The sequence below is a fragment of the Mercenaria mercenaria genome, chromosome 2 (assembly GCF_021730395.1).
Source record: "Mercenaria mercenaria strain notata chromosome 2, MADL_Memer_1, whole genome shotgun sequence".
Classification (NCBI taxonomy): Eukaryota; Metazoa; Mollusca; class Bivalvia; order Venerida; family Veneridae; genus Mercenaria; species Mercenaria mercenaria.
The window spans coordinates 73065273-73085823 of NC_069362.1; the positions used below are offsets into that span (position 1 = coordinate 73065273).

General features: G+C 34.0%; 2 protein-coding genes across 3 annotated transcripts in view; one reads left to right on the forward strand and one right to left on the reverse strand.

The window, feature by feature from the left end:
* LOC128555219 (bifunctional methylenetetrahydrofolate dehydrogenase/cyclohydrolase, mitochondrial-like) overlaps positions 1 to 14671 on the reverse strand; it is a 38806-nt gene extending 24135 nt beyond the window's left edge. The window contains exons 1-5 of the mRNA XM_053536950.1: positions 14600 to 14671; positions 12307 to 12512; positions 10376 to 10563; positions 3207 to 3349; positions 145 to 277 (exon numbers count right to left, since the gene is read on the reverse strand). Of these exons, the coding sequence (XP_053392925.1) occupies positions 145 to 277; positions 3207 to 3349; positions 10376 to 10563; positions 12307 to 12395 (553 nt within the window). The 5' untranslated portion in view covers positions 12396 to 12512; positions 14600 to 14671. The remainder of the gene's footprint in view (positions 1 to 144; positions 278 to 3206; positions 3350 to 10375; positions 10564 to 12306; positions 12513 to 14599) is intronic.
* A 198-nt stretch (positions 14672 to 14869) lies between these two features.
* LOC128555218 (RUN and FYVE domain-containing protein 2-like) overlaps positions 14870 to 20551 on the forward strand; it is a 97260-nt gene continuing 91578 nt past the window's right edge. The window contains exon 1 of one of the 2 annotated variants that reach the window (XM_053536945.1): positions 14870 to 15126. In XM_053536945.1, the coding sequence (XP_053392920.1) occupies positions 14892 to 15126 (235 nt within the window). In that variant the 5' untranslated portion in view covers positions 14870 to 14891. The remainder of the gene's footprint in view (positions 15127 to 20551) is intronic. The other variant, XM_053536949.1, reaches the window with a different exon arrangement.

Sequence of the window (20551 nt, forward strand, 5' to 3'; positions counted from 1 at the left end):
ACTCTTATTCCCCTTTGGCAACATAAATCACTTTATTTTACCCCTCTAATAGGTACAGTGCAGACCCCGTCCCTAAGGTAACATATTCTCCACTGAACTGTAAAACATTTCAGAATACTGATCTCACAGAAATAAGACTTGTACCTGTTCTTCGAAGCATTTCCATAACACCAGCAGGAGTAGCAGGGATAAAAGCTTTCTCATCAACACAGAAACAACCTACATTCAATGTATGGAAACCATCAACATCTTTATGTGGTGCTACTGAATTCATAACCTGTAACAATACAAACAATTTCTTAATAGAATGCAATTAGAAAATTATGAAATGAGTAAACCATGCCTACATACTTTATTTGCATAAAATGGAGGTAACTAATTGTGTCCTCGTCCACAGATCTGGACAAATAATGCTAAGAACAAACTCCTGCCAAGCGACTTAGTAAAGAAGGGAGTAGGGGATAGCTTTGTCAGCTACAGGAAAACAAGTCACAAAAAGGAAATTTGACTAGAAACTACTAGAAATTTAGTACATTTGTACTATGCAATAATTGACTTCTTTAGATAAAACTACCTCCTGAGTAATTGTGTATTCATAACTTGTCTACTTTTGATTTCAGATAACATTTTAGACTAGTGCTTATACATTTGTATTTATAGAATATGACTATTACACATGTGGTGCAAATTCATGATATATTGTGTGTATAAAGTTTGGTTTAAACGGTATTTATTTCTAATACAATGGGTACATACATGCATACATACAAGTGAGATACATATGAGCAAATTAAGCGTGTAAAGTTTAATGGCACTGATCTAAAGTTGAAATATGTGTGTGTGTGTATGTATGAGGTAAGATATTACGAAATTTTCGAAGTGGATCGGATAAAAAAGAGAGTTCTAACACTTTTAAGATTTTCTTTTATATTAACAAAGAAGGATTTTACTGTGTATTGTCTTGTCGATTAGAACACATTTTGCAATAGTACCAAGGGAAGTAATGCATCCATTTACGCCTAAAAAAGGATTCCAGATTAGTTTCCCTTTCTGGTGTAATTCGAATGTGTTAGAATGGAAAAAGATTTTAGTTTTGCGTGCTTTGTTGTCAACTAAAACACAGTTTTTCGTTCAGATGAATCATAATTAATCACTCAGGCATTCAGCCTTCGTCATTATATTACTATGCATCTGAACTCAAAACTGTGTATTATGTGCCAACAAATCATGCAACACTGTAATATATTTCCCTATGCTATAAGATACTTGCATGCAAAACTTTAACCAAGGTGTGACCCGACGCCAATGGCGACTGCGATGTTGACACCAGAGTACAATAGCTCTGATTATTCTTAGAAAAACTAACAAGAGCTGTCAGTGGACAGCGCGCTTGACTATTCTCAGTGCTTGATAGTATAATATAAGCAATAAGTAAACTTTAACATTACAATAAGCATATTCTAAGTCGAAAAGGGGCCATAATTCAGTCAAAATGCTTGATAGAGTTGCCTCCTCCTTTTTACAGACTGGGGTCATGATGGTAAACAAGAATGCAAAATATGAAAGCAATATCTCAATGGACTTTGAAAATATTTGGGGAGGTACGCAAACTTTAACATTTATTTTATGTCGAAAAGGGGCCATAATTCAGTCCAAATGCTTGATAGAGTTGCCTCCTCCATTTTACAGACTGGGGTCATGATGGTAAACAAGTATGCAAAATATGAAAGCAATATCTCAATGGACTTTGAAAATATTTGGGGTGGTGCGCAAACTTTAACATATGTGTGACGCTCACGCAGACGCCGGGGCGAAGAACTACTTGTATGATAATGCTGATGCAATTGTCCTTCAGCCAATATATAACCTCCTGGGATGAGACCATGTGATTAAACTGACCAATGACTGAAAGACCGGTGAGGAAGGTGTATCCTGATAAACCAATCAAATAAGGACCAGGCACCATTCTCCAATGAAATCACAGAATGGTGATTGGCCTGAATTTCAGGACACCTGTCTCTCTATGGACCTTCAGCCAAGGTTCCTTGCAAACCTGTGACACTATCTGATACATTAATTATAACACACCCAGTATAACCCATTTAACTCATTTCTCTGTGATATGATCCAGTTTATCAATTACTATATTTACTGTGTTTTACCCTTTTCTCTGCGATATGATCTGGTACATCAATAATTACAAATTAAACATTTTACCCTTTTCTGTGTGATATGATATGGTATATCAATGATTACATTTAAGATCAGGGTTGTAGAAATGCTAATGCTAATGGTAATGCATTAGTAATGCATTATTTTTTTCAAATAATGGCAAGTAATGATTAATGCCACAATTTTAGCATTGAAAATAATGCTAATTTAATGCCAAAGTAAATAATGCTAATGCTAATGCTTAGCATTACTTAGGCATTATTTTCTGCATCACTGGAAAAAAAATAATACACATGTATGCTGTTATTAATACAGGTTACAGCAGTTCTCTAATGGATTTTTGTTTGATTTTAATAACTGTCTGATGATATAATTGCCTTTTGTTCAATGTACACCTGAAAGATTTTGAAAAATATATTTAAAACCTTGGACAACTCCAAGGTGCATATTTATAATAGCTATAGAAGTGTGACATAATTAGATTTGTCACCCAAAATATCAAACAGAATCTATTATCTTTTGACACCTTTTTATAAGTTAACACTATGCCACTGATAGTGATGTTTAAGACCTGTTTAAGGCAGCTAGCTTTTACATGTCATGTTAAATTAGGCTGTTAGGGAGCCATTAAACAGGTACTTGACATTCTGTAACAATTTAAATGCTCATGCATGCTGTACTTCCAACATTAGGTATTTTTTTTTTTTTTTTTTTTTTATAAAGTAATGGTAAAAGAAAAAAATCAGATATAATACAAGGAAGTCATACACGTATTTAACTATTCATGTAGACGACCTAGGTAAACTAAAATGATTTAATGAAAAACAGTGTATGTGATAATAACATGCAATGATTCTCAAAAAGTAATGGTAATGCTTATGCTAATGCACCCTATGTAATGCTAATTTAATGCATTATTTTGATAAAAATGAGTAATGCTAATGCTAATTTAATGCCATCTTTTTCCAAGTAATGCTAATTTAATGCATTACTATTGCAAGTAATTATTAACAACCCTGTTTAAGATGTTTTACCCTTTTCTCTGTGATATGATCTGGTACAGGTAACTGCACTAACACCCCATCAACATTGTCATCATTGTTTAGTTTATTGATCAAGGACAGTAATTCTTCTTCTTTTGTGTCTGCTGGTAAATTGATCAGTTCACTGTTTATACCTGTAAAATATGACATCAAATAGATAAACTACCTGTATTTACTTTTTACATTGAAATATAATATAAACAAAAGGAAGCCAGGATAGAGGTTGCTTTTGAAAAAGGTGCATGTCTCTCATCAAAAGGTTTATTTCAAATGGAAGGGTTAATTAAAACATATTATCTGGCCAAAGAGGAAGACAAATTAAATGCTTATTTACAATTCCCCCAAAGCATGCCCAATAATGCTACAGTTGTCTGTGCAAAAAAATCACACATTATTTCGTGACCTTGACCCGAGACACCTGGGTCATAAGTGTGACACACCTTCTCAATATGGTTAACATTTGTGTCAAATTATTTTCAAAACCCTTGATAAATAGCAGAGCTATGGACCAGACAAGAAACACCTTTGACTTAGAATTCTAAGAGTAACCTTGACCTTGGAGCTAGGGGTCTGGGTCTTGCACATGACACATAATCTCAAGTAATTTTAAAATCTCTTCATCAATGGCAGAGTTACAGACAAGAAACAGACCATGTTAACCTTTAACCTCTAAGTGTGACCTTGACCTTAGAGCTAGGGGTCTGGATCTTGGGCATGACACTTTGTCTCATTATGGGGAACATTTATGCCAAGTAATTTCAAAATCCCTTCAACAATGGCAGAGTTATGGACTGGACACAAAACAGACCCTGTTAGCCTTTGGCTTCCAAGTGTGACCTTGACCTTGGAACTAGGGGTCTTGCACATGTCGTCTCATTATGGTAAACATATATGCCAAGTTATTTCAAAATCCCTTCATGGATGGCAGAGATATGGACCAGACACGAAACATACCCTGTTAACCTTTGACCTCTAAGTGTGACCTTGACCTTGGTGCTAGGGGTCTGGGTCTTGTGCACGACACATCGTCTCATTATGGTGAACATTTAAGCCAAGCTATTTCAAAACCCCTTTATGGATGGCAGAGTTACAGCGCGGACAACTATTTACACGGACACACGGATGGACAGTGAGATTTTAATATGCCCATCTTTGGGGGCATAAAAAGATACAGAGCAGAATCAAAATCATGGTCAACAGTTATGTCAAGTAGTCTGAAAATCCCTCCAGGTTGTATGATGAAAAAGAACAGACACCTTAATAAACTTCCATTTTACCTTTGATCTCAATATTTGACCTTGAACCGACATGGACTGCATGTTGTCAGAGTAAGTTTAACAGTGTAAGCAGACTCAGTTTTGTAATGGACAGACAGACAGACCAAAGCCAAATGATTTATGTAGGACTAAAATTAGATAAGTTCTGTTCAAAGTATCACATAGCTTTAAGAAATAAAGACTTAGCACTTGTAATAATATAGATTATCAAATCCTTTAATTAATCTTTAAATCTTTCAAGGAAATGAGTTTACATGAGCTTTCTGTGAAAGCTTATTTTCAACTCCTTCGTAGTAATTGTACATGTTATACTGAATTCTGTTTAAACCAATCTTAATCCACCATTCAGTTTTCATTTAAACTACTACCTGAACTTTATATACTGCCACTTTGCATGTAATATAATTTGGGTAATAGAATATTTTCATGTCAGAGCATGATGTTTCATTCATTTATACATCCATATATGATTTACACAAACTGTGACTAATTCGTTAAGAGAGCTTATATTTGGAGGTTTTTGTCTCTTTGTTCTCTCTAAAGTTTAGACTGTTAAAGGTCCATAATGCTTAAAATTCTTGTTTTAAAATCAGATGAAGCAGCTTTCCAAATAGATGTTATTAGTGCTTACATAGTTAGAAAAACACTACTTTTAATATTGCACATGAACTTTTATAGTTTGAGCCATAAAGGGAGGTAATAAAAATAATAGATTCAACTAGAAATGTGTCACAGACACGGATGCCCCGCAACATGAGAAAGGTCACATGCATGGTACTGCTCACAGACAGAATGAAGGACCCTCGGCCAAGGGAAGTTAATCTTAAAAAAAAAAAAAATCTAAGTCCATAAAAAACACACCTGGTTTTGCACACGACGCATCGCCTATCCATGCTTATTATTTGTGTCAAACTATTTTGAAATCGGACCATGCATGTCAAAGTTATAGACCAGACACGAAGACCACATTATCAGTATACATGTAGTGAAAATTGGCTAAGTTCAACCAAGGACTGTGGCCTTGACCTTAGACCTAGGTACCTGGTTTTGCGCACGACATATCTTATATCCATGCTTATCATTTGTGTGAAATTATTCTAAAATTGGACCATGCATGTCAAAGTTATGGCCCAGACACGAACACCACCCTTTCCAGAACACAAAAACAAACAATCGCACACACACAAACAAACAAACAAACAAACAAACACACACACAGACAGGGGTAACACTACATGCCCCCCCCCCCATTATATGGCGGGCGAATAATAAAACATTCTAATATATTCAGTAATATTCAAACCTTTCACAAACATTAAAGAAAGAAATTATCAGAATAGGATTTAACAAGAAATTAATGTATTTTATGTTCATTGCGGGAAATGTGGCAGCCACATTTTTAAACAAAGGCATTAATCAAAATATACACATTAGCAGATGTGACATTATATTGTCTTGATTTTCTGTACTGAAAAATCTGAAAATGCTACAATGTTCAAAATTTTCCAACTATAAAAACCTAATATTAATTGCACAAGTTTATACAACATTGTATCAATATATTCTAACAATCTGACTAAAGTACTTGATTTTCTAAACGAAGATCTGAGAACGACCCATTCACATTCGTCTTCTGTATATTTTGGATTTCCATTATTGCCATTTTTATGTTATCCAATCAGACGACTTGTTCGATTGTCAAAGAGTAAGAAAAATATGCAATTATTCCAGGACTCGAACCCGGGACCTCTCGCTTACAAAGCAAGTGGCCTACCGACTGAGCTAACTGGTTATCTGATACATTACGACATAAGAATTGTAAATATCAAAAGTCAATGCTAGAGGTAGATTTGCAAGATGTTGTAAGCTAGGCTCTGATTGGCTAGTGAAAGGGCCGTCAGAACGAGGCAATGAATAGGTCGTTTTCAGATCCTATGCGTAGCGTAATAGGAGATGTACTTTAGTCAGATTGTATATTCTAAAATTCATAATAACACCAAAAGAAATGGTTATTATGTTGGGATTGTAGAGGCAATTTCTTCAGAATTTCAAACTTTGGATCATTCCATGGTAAATAGATTAGATTTATTTTAGCATAATATTGTGCAATCCCCACATTGAGATTTCACATGTATACTCAAAGCAAATAAATTGAGCCTGCTGGTCAAATAAAAGTCATCAGAAACCCCTTGTCACAATGTAAAACAAATTGGACAAATCATGAAAACTGTCTGGGACTAAGATTCAAGCCAGTGTCCAGACAGACCAAACAAAATTAGGATACTATTCTGTAGTCTGACTGACATTTTAACTTATCATTTTTATGACCTTTTTATTATGACCAGACAGCCTTTAAGCCATATTTTCTGTATAAAAGCTGGGCAATATGGTGGGCAATCACAACACATTGACTGCAGAAACAAATACCTGATCACGAACTTTTGTCTACTTTTTACAGGACACAGATCCAAACCCCAAAACTCCATTTTACACACAAATCTAGTGAGGTGTAAAACTTCTCTCTGTACAAAGATGTTTCATTCTATGATCATAAATAATTTGATAGAAGTAAGAACAATCTACCAAGTCAGATGTTATTATCAGTTAATTAATGCATCTGATCATAGGATAAACACCTTTGACATGACCAGCAATAATTAAAAGCATAAATCAAGTAAAAGTTATAGTTGTTCCATATGCTGACTCTGCAACAGTGCAGAGATGTTTGTATCTACAGGATCTAGTCTGGCTGTCTACACTGGCTGACCAGTGCTTATCTAATCTCTATATCACATGTATATTCTGTTATTTATCATGTTTATAGAACTTTAGGATTCCCACAAATGAGTACAAATGTAACTGTCTAATAAAAATAAACAAATGCTAGAATCAACTTTCCTGGCTGAGTTTTAAAAAAATGTTACAAGTGTCAAAACAGAATGATAATCCATCAATCTAAATGCAGACCAAATTTATGAAAAAGATAAACAAACAAGGGTGCAGAATGTCACAATATACGCCCGTCACAGCAAATTTGTTTACACTAGCACCTGTATTTGCAAATGGAATTTTAATTTTCTAGTTGTTTACAATGTTGTTTTTTTTTAGAAATTATTGTAATTCTTTTATTTTTCTAAGTCCACAAAAAAAATCCTTACCAGGTAGAGATACCTTAAAATACACCCAAAATTTGAAAGTAATATCAATGTTGTACCACAGAAAAGTGGTCTTGGTTTTTCCCTACGGTCAATTATAAAAAAGTTACAACGTAAGTTATTTATAGTAACAACTAAGGGAAGTTAATCTTTAAAGAGAAAAAAAAAAAAAAAAAAAAAAAAAAATCGAAAAAAAAAAAAATTACAAGTCCACACAAAAATCCTTACCAGGTAGAGATAGCTCAAAATACACCTCAGAATTGGATGTAACATGCATGTTGTACTACAGAAAAGTGGTCTCGATTTTTCCCTACGACTTGTAATGAAAAAGTTACAATATAAGCTATTTATAGTAACAGCAAAGGGAAGTAATTCAAAAGAAGGGACCAGTGCATGACACTCCGTCTCATGATGGTGTACAATTGTGCCAAGTTACATCAAAATCCCTACATGCATGAAGAAGAAATGCTCCAGACAAAGTCATTCTTGTATCTGACCTTTGACCTTTAAGTGTGACCTTGACCTTAGACCGAGGGACCTGGTTCTTGCGCATGACACTCCGTCTCATGCTTGTGAACATTTGTGCCAAGTTGTATCAAAATCCCTCAATGCATGAAGAAGAAATGCTCCGGACAAAGTTTTCATTCTTGTATCCTTTGACCTCTAAGTGTGACCTTGACCTTACCCCTAGGGACCTGGTTCTTGCGCATGACACTCCGTCTCATGATGGTGAACAATTTTGCCAAGCTACATCAAAGTCCTTTCATGCATGAAGAAGATATGCTCCGGACAAAGTTTTCATTCTTGTATCCTTTGACCTCTAAGTGTGACCTTGACCTTAGACCTAGGAACCTGGTTCTTGCGCACGACACTCCCTCTCATTATGGTGAACAACTGTGCCAAGCTACATCAAAATCATTCCATGCATGAAGAAGATATGCTCCGGACAAAGTCATTCTTGAATTTTTCATTCTTGTATCCTTTGACCTCTAAGTGTGACCTTGACCTTAGACCTAGGGACCTGGTTTTTGCGCATGACACTCCGTCTCATGATGATGAACAATTGTGCCAACTTTCATCAAAATCCCTCCATACATGAAGAAGATATGCTCCGGACAAAGTCATTCTTGAATTTGACCTTTGACCTCTAAGTGTGACCTTGACCTTAGACCTAGGGACCTGGTTCTTGCGCATGACACTCCGTCTCATGATGGTGAACAACTGTGCCAAGTTTCATCAAAATCCCTCCATGCATGTAGAAGATATGCTCCGGACAAGGTCTGTGGACGCCGCCCACCCGCCCGCCCGCCCGCCCAACCGCCCATCCGCCCGCCAGGGGCGTTCCCATAATACGTCCCGTTTTTCAAACGGGCGTATAATATGAGACACTTTTCTCATCATCACTGCTTATGTCTAGTCTCATGTACATACGTTTTAGGTCAGTCAATCACAGAAAATATGGGACAGGTCTCACTTAGTGTGCAATCTGGACCTATTTTCCTTTGAAATTCATTGTAATGACACCAATATTTTAATCACTTTTTCATAAAACATCTGAATTGGCAGGCAAAACATGCAACATGATCATGTGCAAAGTAGATGTAATGAATCCACTTTACTCTCCCCTAACATTTGTCAAAATTGTATTGTTCTTGCACTAGTGTCAATGTACAGATTTTTTTTTGATCCATGTCGAAATTAATGTGATTTATAAAATAGTGACTTATAGGCCCATTGGGCTGGTTGTACTGTAAAATAGTTATATTTTGCTGTTGTATTTATTATGTTGTACAAATGTCACTGTAATAAAAGAATTATCTATCTATGTACATTTATTATATTTTTGTTGGAAGTTTTCATTTGTTTCCCCTCGTACCCATTAATATATCACAAATTACAGGACCATGATCAAGACTGCATGAAAATATGTTCTAGATATAATATAATTCAATACTGTGGTGTGCCGGTTATGACTGCGACTCTTATCCAAATGAAATTCTAAGTAAAAAGGGAATTTAATTCACGAAATATTTATGCAAGAGTAATGGACTTTATGTCATATGATGTGGACAGTGAGGAGTAATAATTCACAATTCATAAAAATTTGGCATCAGAGTTATGGAACTTGAGTCATGTGATATGTGTGATGATGTGGAACAACTATTTAAGTTTGAATCCAATCAATTTAGTAATAACAGAGGTAGAGTTAGAGTGCATCGAAACTTAAATCTGAAATTCTAAGTAAGTGTAATATGATATGGGTGATGCTAAAGAATAACTATTTTAAATTTGAAGCAAATCCATCAAGTAGTAACTCAGATAATGTGAAAGTGCATCAAAACTTTAAGGAACATAATATAGATGCAGAACGGATGCCGACGCGGATGCCAACGCCAGAACAATTTGGATAGCTCTCCATACACTTTGTATAATCGAGCTAAAAAGTATTTGATCCATAGTCATCAAACCTCAAAAGACTGTCATTCAGCAGGTGAAGTTGTGCACCTTGCATTTACATTGAGATTTCACTCAGCCAGACCAGACTTATGACCCTTGACTTAGTCAAAAATATGAATAAAAAGGGCCTAAAGGTTTGTGTCACATGAATCTCAAAAATTATTTGACCTAAGATTATGAAACATTAACAAAATTTGGGGGGGTACACAAAAACATAACATATTTGGTTTATGAATCAGTTGTAGATTAAAATAATATTAAGAAGACATACATGTATATTCTGCTGCCTTGAATTTATTCTTGACATATGTTTTGCTTGCAGGGTTTTCTCCAACCAGTATAACACTTAGATGTGGCGGGCGTTTACCCGTGGCTGTGATCTTGGCTACCTCCTCTTTAACTTCATCTTTGATAGTCTGTGCCATTTTTTTGCCATCTATAATTTTAGCTGTCAAACATCTAAAAATAGAAATATACTGAAAATTGGAACACAATGAAACCTTTCCGATCAAACACTGCTGGAAAGACTAATGTGTTTGGTGAACAAAAGTTGTTTCTGAGAAGAGATGATTATAGTAAGATTTTTTAAGAAACGTGTTCCAATGGAGGTGTTTGGTCTCCAGGTGTGTCATTAAAGTAGATCCGCGTGTTTGATAAACAGGAAGACATGGCGTAATGTCATTTATCCTGACAACATGGAATAAAACCTGAACTCAACATATGAAAAGGAAAATAGTCCTACATAAAAAATGTCATTCTATGCGCCCATTAATAAAAACCAGCAACATTACTTTACTTCTAAAGATAAAATTTGATAACCAAAATGTTGACACATGGAATAATTCTACATAATGCTTTAAAGGTGGTCAATCACATTTTGAGCAATATTTTCCGACATTTTTCAGTTTTCATATATTCTATTATAGAGATTTATTTAAAAGGAACAAAAAGACCCATAACATAGAGTTAGATCCCTATTGGAAATGTATATTTTATCACTTTTTATAAAATTTTAAAGTTACCTCCCTTTAATACAAAAGCATTTGAATAGTGAAATATTTCTTTTGATTTCAATATAATTTCTAGTTTTACATTTGCATTTGATAAATATTGGGACATTTCAAGCTACCTGAAACAAAAAACAAGTTTAAAAACAGCATGTAGCTTCGGAATTAATTTATTTTCAATCTATCTTGGTTGACATGTATTAAGAACTCTGTGAACACAAATATTAGTGAAAATGATCAGTCGCTTAAGTTTCCAACAAATCCATTAATTGAACGAAATCTGATTAACCACCTTTAAAGCCTGCTAGATATATATAAACCTGTAGATTCTTAAATCAAGGGCACATATCTCAAAATAAGCAAAACAACCTATCTGACTACATAACAGACAGTATATTAATTTTGTTAAGAGCCTCGAAGTTCCGTGAAAAGAAAATAGTTTGAAAATTTCTATTCATGAAAATGTAATCAAAACTATGATTTGAGCCGTGCCATGGGAAAGCCAACATAGTGGCTTTGCGACCAGCATGGATCCAGACCAGCCTGCGCATCCGCGCAGTCTGGTCAGGATCCATGCTGTTCACTAACAGTTTCTCTAATTGCAGTACATAGGCTTTAAAAGCGAACAGCATGGATCCTGACCAGACTGCGCGGATGCGCAGGCTGGTCTGGATCCATGCTGGTCGCAAACCCACTATGTTGGTTTTCTCATGGTGCGGCTCATTTCTTCATAGTATAAAAGCTAGCATGAGGTCAAAATTTTTCAAATAGGTCTAACACAAAACAAAGCACACAACCCTATCTTTTTTAATTTGCCGGATTTTCCTATTCTTAAGCTTTTAAAACTCCAAGTTAAAAAAAAAAATTGAATTACAGATGTCATACTGTAGCTTGAACAGAAAGTTACATACCTATTACCATGATTACATATACAGTCTAATTATTTGACTGACTGGCCATATATCCTGTCCTAGAACTTAAACTGCAATATTATCAGGTTGATGGGTGAATTATTGCAGTAACACTTTTCAAATAAAACATTTTATGGAAGTAACTCAAGGATATTAAATCTATGTCGGTCAATAGCTATACATAGCTAATGTTGTCTATATATGTAACACTGACTTTAAATAAATTTTTTATCTTGTATCTTGTATGTAAGTTTTAAGCAAAAACAAAATATATTATTCCATACCTGGTTGTTCTTGTAAAGTTTCTCTTGCTTCCTGGCCTAGCACTGAATGACAAAAGTCTGGAACATAGCTGTTTTGAAATGGAAGCCATCCTGTAACTGTCTACTGTGCTTTGAATCAGACAGACTTATAATAATGGTATATCTGCACTGAAGCTTTCAGTCTAGCCAACAATCCAATATTTAATCCCTGGGCAGTTGGTCAAAGACTGTATAATATAATGTAATGTAGAGATAGGCCCTAAAATTTTCAATGATAGAAACACATTAAATAAAGTCTAGAAATTGTTTCCAAGTCCTTGAAATAACCAAAATTGATTTCACAAATGTGAAATTTATGATAGTTTTGTTAATATCAATTACAGAAGTTTAAATATTTAATTTAAAGTTGTGATCCGCAAAGAATGACAACTCTTGCCTTGGGCTAGTACTTATAAGCAGCGATATCTATTAGCTTACTTCCCTTGCAATTACATAAATGAGTGGAAAATGAAAATGGTTTAAGACACAATATGATACTTTTTGCACAACAAAAACATTTAGGATTTATTCATATGTATTTCATTTACCCCTCCAAACCTGGTTCCTATGATTTTGTCAACTTACTTATGGTGAAAAAATAACTTTTAACAAGCCGATAATAAAATGAAATACCAGTAAGTATTTTATAGTGCAGATAATACAGTTTTGCTTGTATCAAAATGTCACAATAGAATCACTTTTGTAATACAGAACACCTGGTAGGATTAGTAAGGTGCAATTATATTGATCTCTATTTCCTATGCCTATGTAATGTAATGTAATGCAAATATAAGGTGTGTAATAATAATAATAACAAGAGGGTCATGATAACCCTGGATCGCTTACCTGAGTAATATGTGCTACATGTTTCAATGTCAAACTGATGCTAAAATATTAAGAAAGTAGGCCTGTAGGTCACATTCATGGTCACTGAAAGTCAGTTTTAAGATTGGTGTGCAAAACTGTATTTGTCACCCAAAATTTCAAGGCTCTACCTAAAAAAAACAAAAATGTGGTCAGTAGGTCAAGGTCAAAGTCAAGTGACCCCTAATTACTTGGGGTCATCAGGTAATTATAATAAAACAGACTAGGAAATATGATCAGAAAATTTTTAAAGTATTTTTTCCTGTATAACACATATAACAAGTGACCCCCGGGGCAGGGCCTCTTTTCATCCCAGAGGCATAATTTGAACATTCTTGTTAGAGAACCACTAGGTACATACCAAGTATCAAAGGCCTAGGCCTTGAACTTTCAGACAAGAAGATTTAAAAAAAAAAATCCTATTTAAGTCTTTGAAAACTTGGGACCCCTGGGTAGGGGCCTCTTTTCACCCCAGGGTAATAATTTGAACAATTTTGGTAGAGGACCATAAGGCAATACTACAAACCAAATATCAAAGGCCTAGGTCTTGTGGTTTCAGATAAGATTTTAGATTTTTTAAGTTTCTTTCCTCTAGAAGTCTATGTAAAATTGGGACCCCCGGGGCAGGGCCTCTTTTCACCCCAAGATAATAATTTGAACAACCTTGGTAGAGGACCACCAGGCAATGCTACATACCAAATATCAAAGACCTTGGTCTTGTGGTTTAAGACAACAAGATTTTTAAAGTTTTTTCCTATAGTATACAAGTCTATGTAAAACTTGGGTCGCCCGGGACGGGGCCTCTTTTCATCCCAGAGGCATAATTCGAACAATCTTGGTAGAGGACCACTAGATGATGTCACATACCAAATATCAAAGCCCTAAGCCCTGTGGTTTTTGACAAGAAGATTTTCAAAGTTTTTTTCCTATAAGACTATATAAACCATGTGACCCCCGGGGCGACGCCATATTTGACCCTAGGGGGATAATTTGAACAATATTGGTAGAGGACCATTAGATGATACTACATACCAAATATCATAATTCAGTCAAAATCCTTGATGGAGTTATGTACTCTTGTCTAAAACTGGACCATATGGTGATGGTACACAAGTGTTGAAAGCTTCAAAGCTTTATGGTTTTGTCAAAATGTGAACAGGCACGAAAATCTTAACCAAGGTGTGACGCTAGGATAGCTCTACTTATTCTTCTACTATAGACCAGCTTAAAATTATAATACCATACTTCAGTGGTACGAAATAATTTGAGTACGAGTTGCAGCATAACACATTTAATAATTCCCGTCGTCTTCTTAAGACGACAAAATATTATTATGATACTACAGTAAGCTTAAATGTAACGTCAAATAAAATAAAACTAAAATTGATTCATTCATAACCCACACTCTTACCAGATAATTATCCAATGTCGCCGACAGACTTTTATGTATGTAAGTACAACGAAGTACAACACAAACTTTGCTACGCGGCTAACAGAGCTTTATACGGTCCTAAAAATTTTCTGTACAGTAACTAGATCTACAAGTGAGTTTAATTCAAATGTTTGAAACATATTTATAACCATGTAAATTCAAATTTCTAAAACAATTTGACGCCCCTTAAGCGCTTGAAGCGTTGCTGCAAAACTACTTCTGTCGTATAATAAACGTAACCTATCAGGTCACATGACTTTTCACAGACAAAATGGAGGATGCAGAAACAACCGCAGAAAAAGTTGATGGAAATTCAAGTGAAAATACAAACACTTTTAATATTGCAAAGAAAACAGATAAGTCAGATGTAAGCTGGTCAAACCCTGTATTATCTTCTGCAAGGTCTGCTATTGACAGGTTTCTGTCAAGGTCTGAAAGCACAGAAAAAACAACTGTAAAGATGCCTCCAGCTGATGTAGGGGGAGGACGAAAAGTGAAAAAGAAACGTAAGTAGTAAATTATTTAAATTAAAGCTATCATGTTAATGAATTACATGAAAGTAGGTGCTACCTAAAAGGCAGAGCTCCCATGAAAAATCACCAGTGCCCGTTAAAAATTAAAGGAGTGGTGCTGGAATTATCTGGAATTATGGATTCGTTTAGGAAGTTTATGTTCTTTAGATCTATTAAAATTATTAATGATAATTCATGATTTCTGAATGCATGTTTTAGACTGCATCAAGATTAATTCTCGGCATGTGAAAACTCTACAAATATTCTGTATATAATCAAAAGAAAGTTTGGTATAGATTAACATCTGCACCAAGATAAAGAAAAAAAACGTATTTGAATAATTTCTGTTATTCTTACTAAAACGCACTGCATCAACAATTTTACATAACTTATTATCATACTGGAAACCAGTCACAAAATGATAACTGCTTCAAAATGAAAAGCTTGAACTTTGAAAATTTCAAACCTAACAGAATCTCATTAGGCCAATAACCAAAGGAATTCTGTGTCTTTGCGTGTGAATGTTGGGCAATGAGGACTTAATGTAAAAAGTTAATGTTCCAATTCCAAATTTAATTACAATAGACTTTTGTTATACAATATTTTCAAAACTCATAATAATACAAAAAAAATGAAATAAAAAATAAAAATTAAAAAAAAAAATCTGGTCCAGGTGAGGTTCGAACTCACGATCTCTGTATTACAACGCGAACTCGCTAACCACTACACCATTGTGGAGCTATGACGTCATGAGACGAACATAAGGGCACTTTCAGAAAAAATGGCTAAAAACGTGACATAGGGGGTCAAAAATAAAGTTCAGATGCATTGTTATGCATTGCCTTCATTGATAAGTAGATACATTGAATTTTTTATCTTTAAAATTTCAGGACTGAAATACAAGCCGTTTTGTTTTTATGAAACTTTAATGAATTAAAAAAACTGAAAAAATTACAAAATAACACATAAAAATAATGGTATTCTTCTGTCTTTTTAAAGTACTTATATTTCATTTTTCTTCAACATGTGTGTTGGATTAGGTCTAAAACAAATTAGAAAAACTACTTTCTTAACATTCCTTTTCCATTATTTTTTTTCTACCTTTTAATGTCAAAAAAGTACTTTCTATAAAATAAATGGTGACAAAAGTTTTCATTGTTTTCTTCCATCAATAGCTAAGTTTGAAAATTTATGCCAGATTTTAAGTTTAGATCCGCAGTAGCAAACATGAAAAATTTCAGCATAATCGGTCACTCTTTGGTATCAAATCACTTTCATTTCCGAAAGCAGTATTTTCAGCTCAAAATCTTACACTCCTGACATAATAATAAGTCTAATATAACAACTAAGTTCTTAGTTTCTGGTGCTTAATGCAACAAGTTTCTGTCACTTACAACTCTAAATATAAAAATCATTATCATGTAAGCATTATTTCTTGGCAGAATTTATTACTGAGGCTAAAACCATCAATTTGTTTATATCAACCAATATGGAAGTTTAACTTTGTTAATTTTTGTAATAAAATATCAGCAAAACCATACTACTTTAACCAACAAACACCTTTGCAACAAATAATGAAAACAAACTGTTTTAACTGATCTCATTTCAAGAACAATGGTCATAACTTTAAAAGAAAGAACAAAATCTTACACTCCTGACTTAATAATAACGAAGTCTAGTATTACAACTATATTCTTAGTTTCTGTTGCTTAATGTAACAAGTTTCTGTCAGTTATAACTCTAAATATAAAAGTCATTAACTTGTAAGCTATATTTCATGGCAAACTTTTTAACTGAGGCTAAAACCATCAATTTGCTTATATCATCCAATATGAAAGTTTTAAATTTGTTACTTTTTGTAATAAAATACGAGCAAAACCATAGTATTTTAAACAACAAATACCTTTGCAACAAATAATGAAAACAAACTGTTTCACTGATCTCATTTCAAGAATAATGGTCATAACTTTAAAGAAAGAACAAAATCTTACACTCCTGACTTAAGAGCAAGTCCAAAGAATTCTGACATACTAATGTTTCTAATTTATATGTAAAAACAGTATCTTTTACCAAAATTCTAAATTGCAAATCTTACACTTTGAGTCATTTTTATATTTTTGTAAAGTAAGTCACCTTTTAGATAGAACAGCAATATATTTTCAGTGTTAAAAATAGCTGCAAGATATCTGCCACAATAACAAAGTTTAAAATACTCCAGATGACTTTCAAATTAAAGTGTCACAGTATACAACAAACAAACTGAACACTGACAGGGCTCTCGTTTGCTTTTTGGGACAGGGTCCAGGGTCCTAAAAATGGGGGGAATTTCGCATGATTTTTCAAAAAAATCCTTTGAAGGGGAATTTCAAACACAAAAAGAAATGCAAACAAATATAATCATGCTTTTCAATTTTGCTGACCCAAACCTGAATTCTGTTAATTATAAACTCTGCTGTATGAATTCTGCCAATTATAAACAACCTTATTCAGGCATCACACTTTGTATTTTTTTCTCTGAGCTACTGAATTTTCGGAAACAATAAAATTTCAAGGCCAACAAGTCCACTGCAAATCGCTTAGCACTGATGTTCTTGGACTCGAGGGGGAATTTTTTTGAATAGGGGGGAAAAAACATATTATTTTGAGGGGGAAATGGGGCCGATATTTGGCCCCAATTTTTGCCAAACGAGAGCCCTGACTGAACGCGAAACATAAAACTGTCCAAAGTGTATCACTCCATAGTTTGTTCAGTCAGTTTGCACTGAGAACATCTGGCATCGAGATGAGCTCCTCGATTCATCCAAATCAGGACATATGGCAGGCGTTTTATGATACTAAAATGTGGCTATTTTACGTTTCTGATCCTGAAATGATTGTACACTCTGGCTTGTTGTACAATCAGCATTATTACTGAGATCTGTATCTTGCGGTTCATTAGTAGCTGCTATGAGTTAAGATTTTATAACTTGAATTTTCATTGATAAGGCAAATAGTAAAACCACCTTGGACTTGTACTGAACAGCACAATTATCTGTAAACCTATGCAGGACCTTGATTTTGCATGAGCCAGGATTCTTCATGAGGTGGATAAACAGCTGATCTGTGAAAGCATGGACAGCCTTAGCATTATGTCCTAATTCATCTGAGAGAATAATAAGTGATTCCTTTATAATCACAGGATTCTCCACTGTACTATTTTGGCCATGCCTGACTACAAAATATTTTTTCTTGTAGGCAAGGTTCTGTTCCTTTTTCTGTTTTTTTTATACTTTTCATTTGTCTCTCTCCTGGTGGGATCCTGACTTTAATTTTTCTCTGAATTTTTTTACATAAAAATTATTCACGATTCTTGAATCTCTTGTCCAGTGCATCATGATTTTTAGACAGTTTACTTTTCTTATTTATCTGAATATTGTTTATTGATCTGAAATTACAGGTAATGCAGGACATTACAAATTTGTAAATTATTTACTATACATATATAAATATAGTACCATTACCATTTACATAATGGTACATCGTTGTGTTTTGTATTTAATTTCTCATGTAAATAGTAAATTGTTGATTTTATAATCAAAATATATTGATGTGCTCAGTCAAAAATGTGGAACATACACTTTAAATTTAAACATTTCATATATGTCAGGAGTGTAAGATTTAAACAAAGCCCTAATATAGGTCTTTATATTAAAAATCCTAAAAAGGCATGACTTCTAATGGTTTACATATTCAACATGGACCAATATAGCATTATCTTAAGCCATATACTGTTCTGTAGTTACACAATGGTTTGATTTTTATAGCTTATGAACACAATTAATTTCATTTTGATATTAATACAAGCTTTTTAACATTTTAAAACCTTTGTAACTTGTCTGAATCAGTTTTAGTATAATATTTAGAAACATAAATTCTACTTACATTCATTTCATGCAGCCACTATACATGACAGTACCAAGCTTTCATAATGACATAATTCTTACACTCCTGACATATTTTTAAATTTTTTATACTTGACACCAGTCCTGTCAATCAAGTGTCATCAGTGAACTTACATGACGTTGCATGTGTAGCAGTCCACTCAATTTCTTACAAAATGTACACATAAGTTGGTTCTTACAGTGTTTTTCAAAATTAGGGGTGTTAAATCACAAATCTTACACTCCTGACCATTTAGTAGTCCTGTTTTTGATAAGGTCCCCACCACTCACACATATAAACATATTGGGTTCAGTAAAAGGCAGTTTGCTTAAATACTCTTCTGAAAATGTTTATGTACAAATAAAATGCTATAAAACTAACAGTGCCATTTACTGTATTGTTTTCTTTGATGACAAAGCCCTTTTTAGTATTTTTTTTTCAATCAAGGGGTGCATAACTTCTTGGGCGCACAAAATGTCTTTAGTCACTCTAAATATGCATGTATGTTCAACCAAAATTTAGTCAAGTGTCTGTATTTTTATATAAGGTAGACATTTAAAGGGTTCCTCTTCATTTTTTTCTTCAATATTGCTATGAAGCAAGATGTACTTCAGAAATGTCACGCTAAAATCTTACACTCCTGACAATTTTTGGCCTAAAAATCAAGGTAACTTTTTTATTATAAAAGATATCACTCTAAAATTTTGACACAATATATTCACCTACAAAACGCATTGTTCAATATGCAAATCTGTTTGTTTGGGTAAGACATGAACAAAATATGAGCTTTATAAAAAATTAGCCATTTTTTTTGAAAGTGCCCATAAGTATATATAATAAAGTTCAGTAATGGCAGCGTGACAAAAGTGGTTTCAAACTGAAAATATTGTGTTTTATTTCTTTTTTTCTTCGTAGAAAATGTATTTAGCATTAATTTCTTATTATCAAACGCTCATTTGCATTTTTATTCAATATTCAAAGCAGTAAGCGAGACGCTTTTGTCAACCGTAAACAGTAAGCGTCTACTGACGTCTTTACTGATTAATTACTATGTGCATAGTGTACTATGAAAAAATCCGAACAACACCGATTCCAAAAGGTACCACGAATTTTCAACTCGATAGTATACACAGTTAGATCTCTCTATTCATTTTATTTTTCATACGTTTAACCGTAATGTGACGCTGTCGGCGCCGCTTTGCGGTGCCGGTAGCTCTGCTATAATTTTGGGTCTATATACAGAAATGGTATTTTTTTGCATACAGTATTTAGCAGTGCAGTATGTCCTACTTATTCTAGAATAAAATTTGAAAGGAAGTGTTTTCGTTAATTGGACGCCTATCCTGAGTTCTAGCCACCGGTGACCGGACACCTAGCATATCCTATGGAGATTTTCTAGCCATCAGGTACAATCGATTTCTTAATAAATAAGTAGTGTTTTAATATAACAGTAAACTTTACCCATTCATTTACTTGAGACATCAATACTTAACTGCAA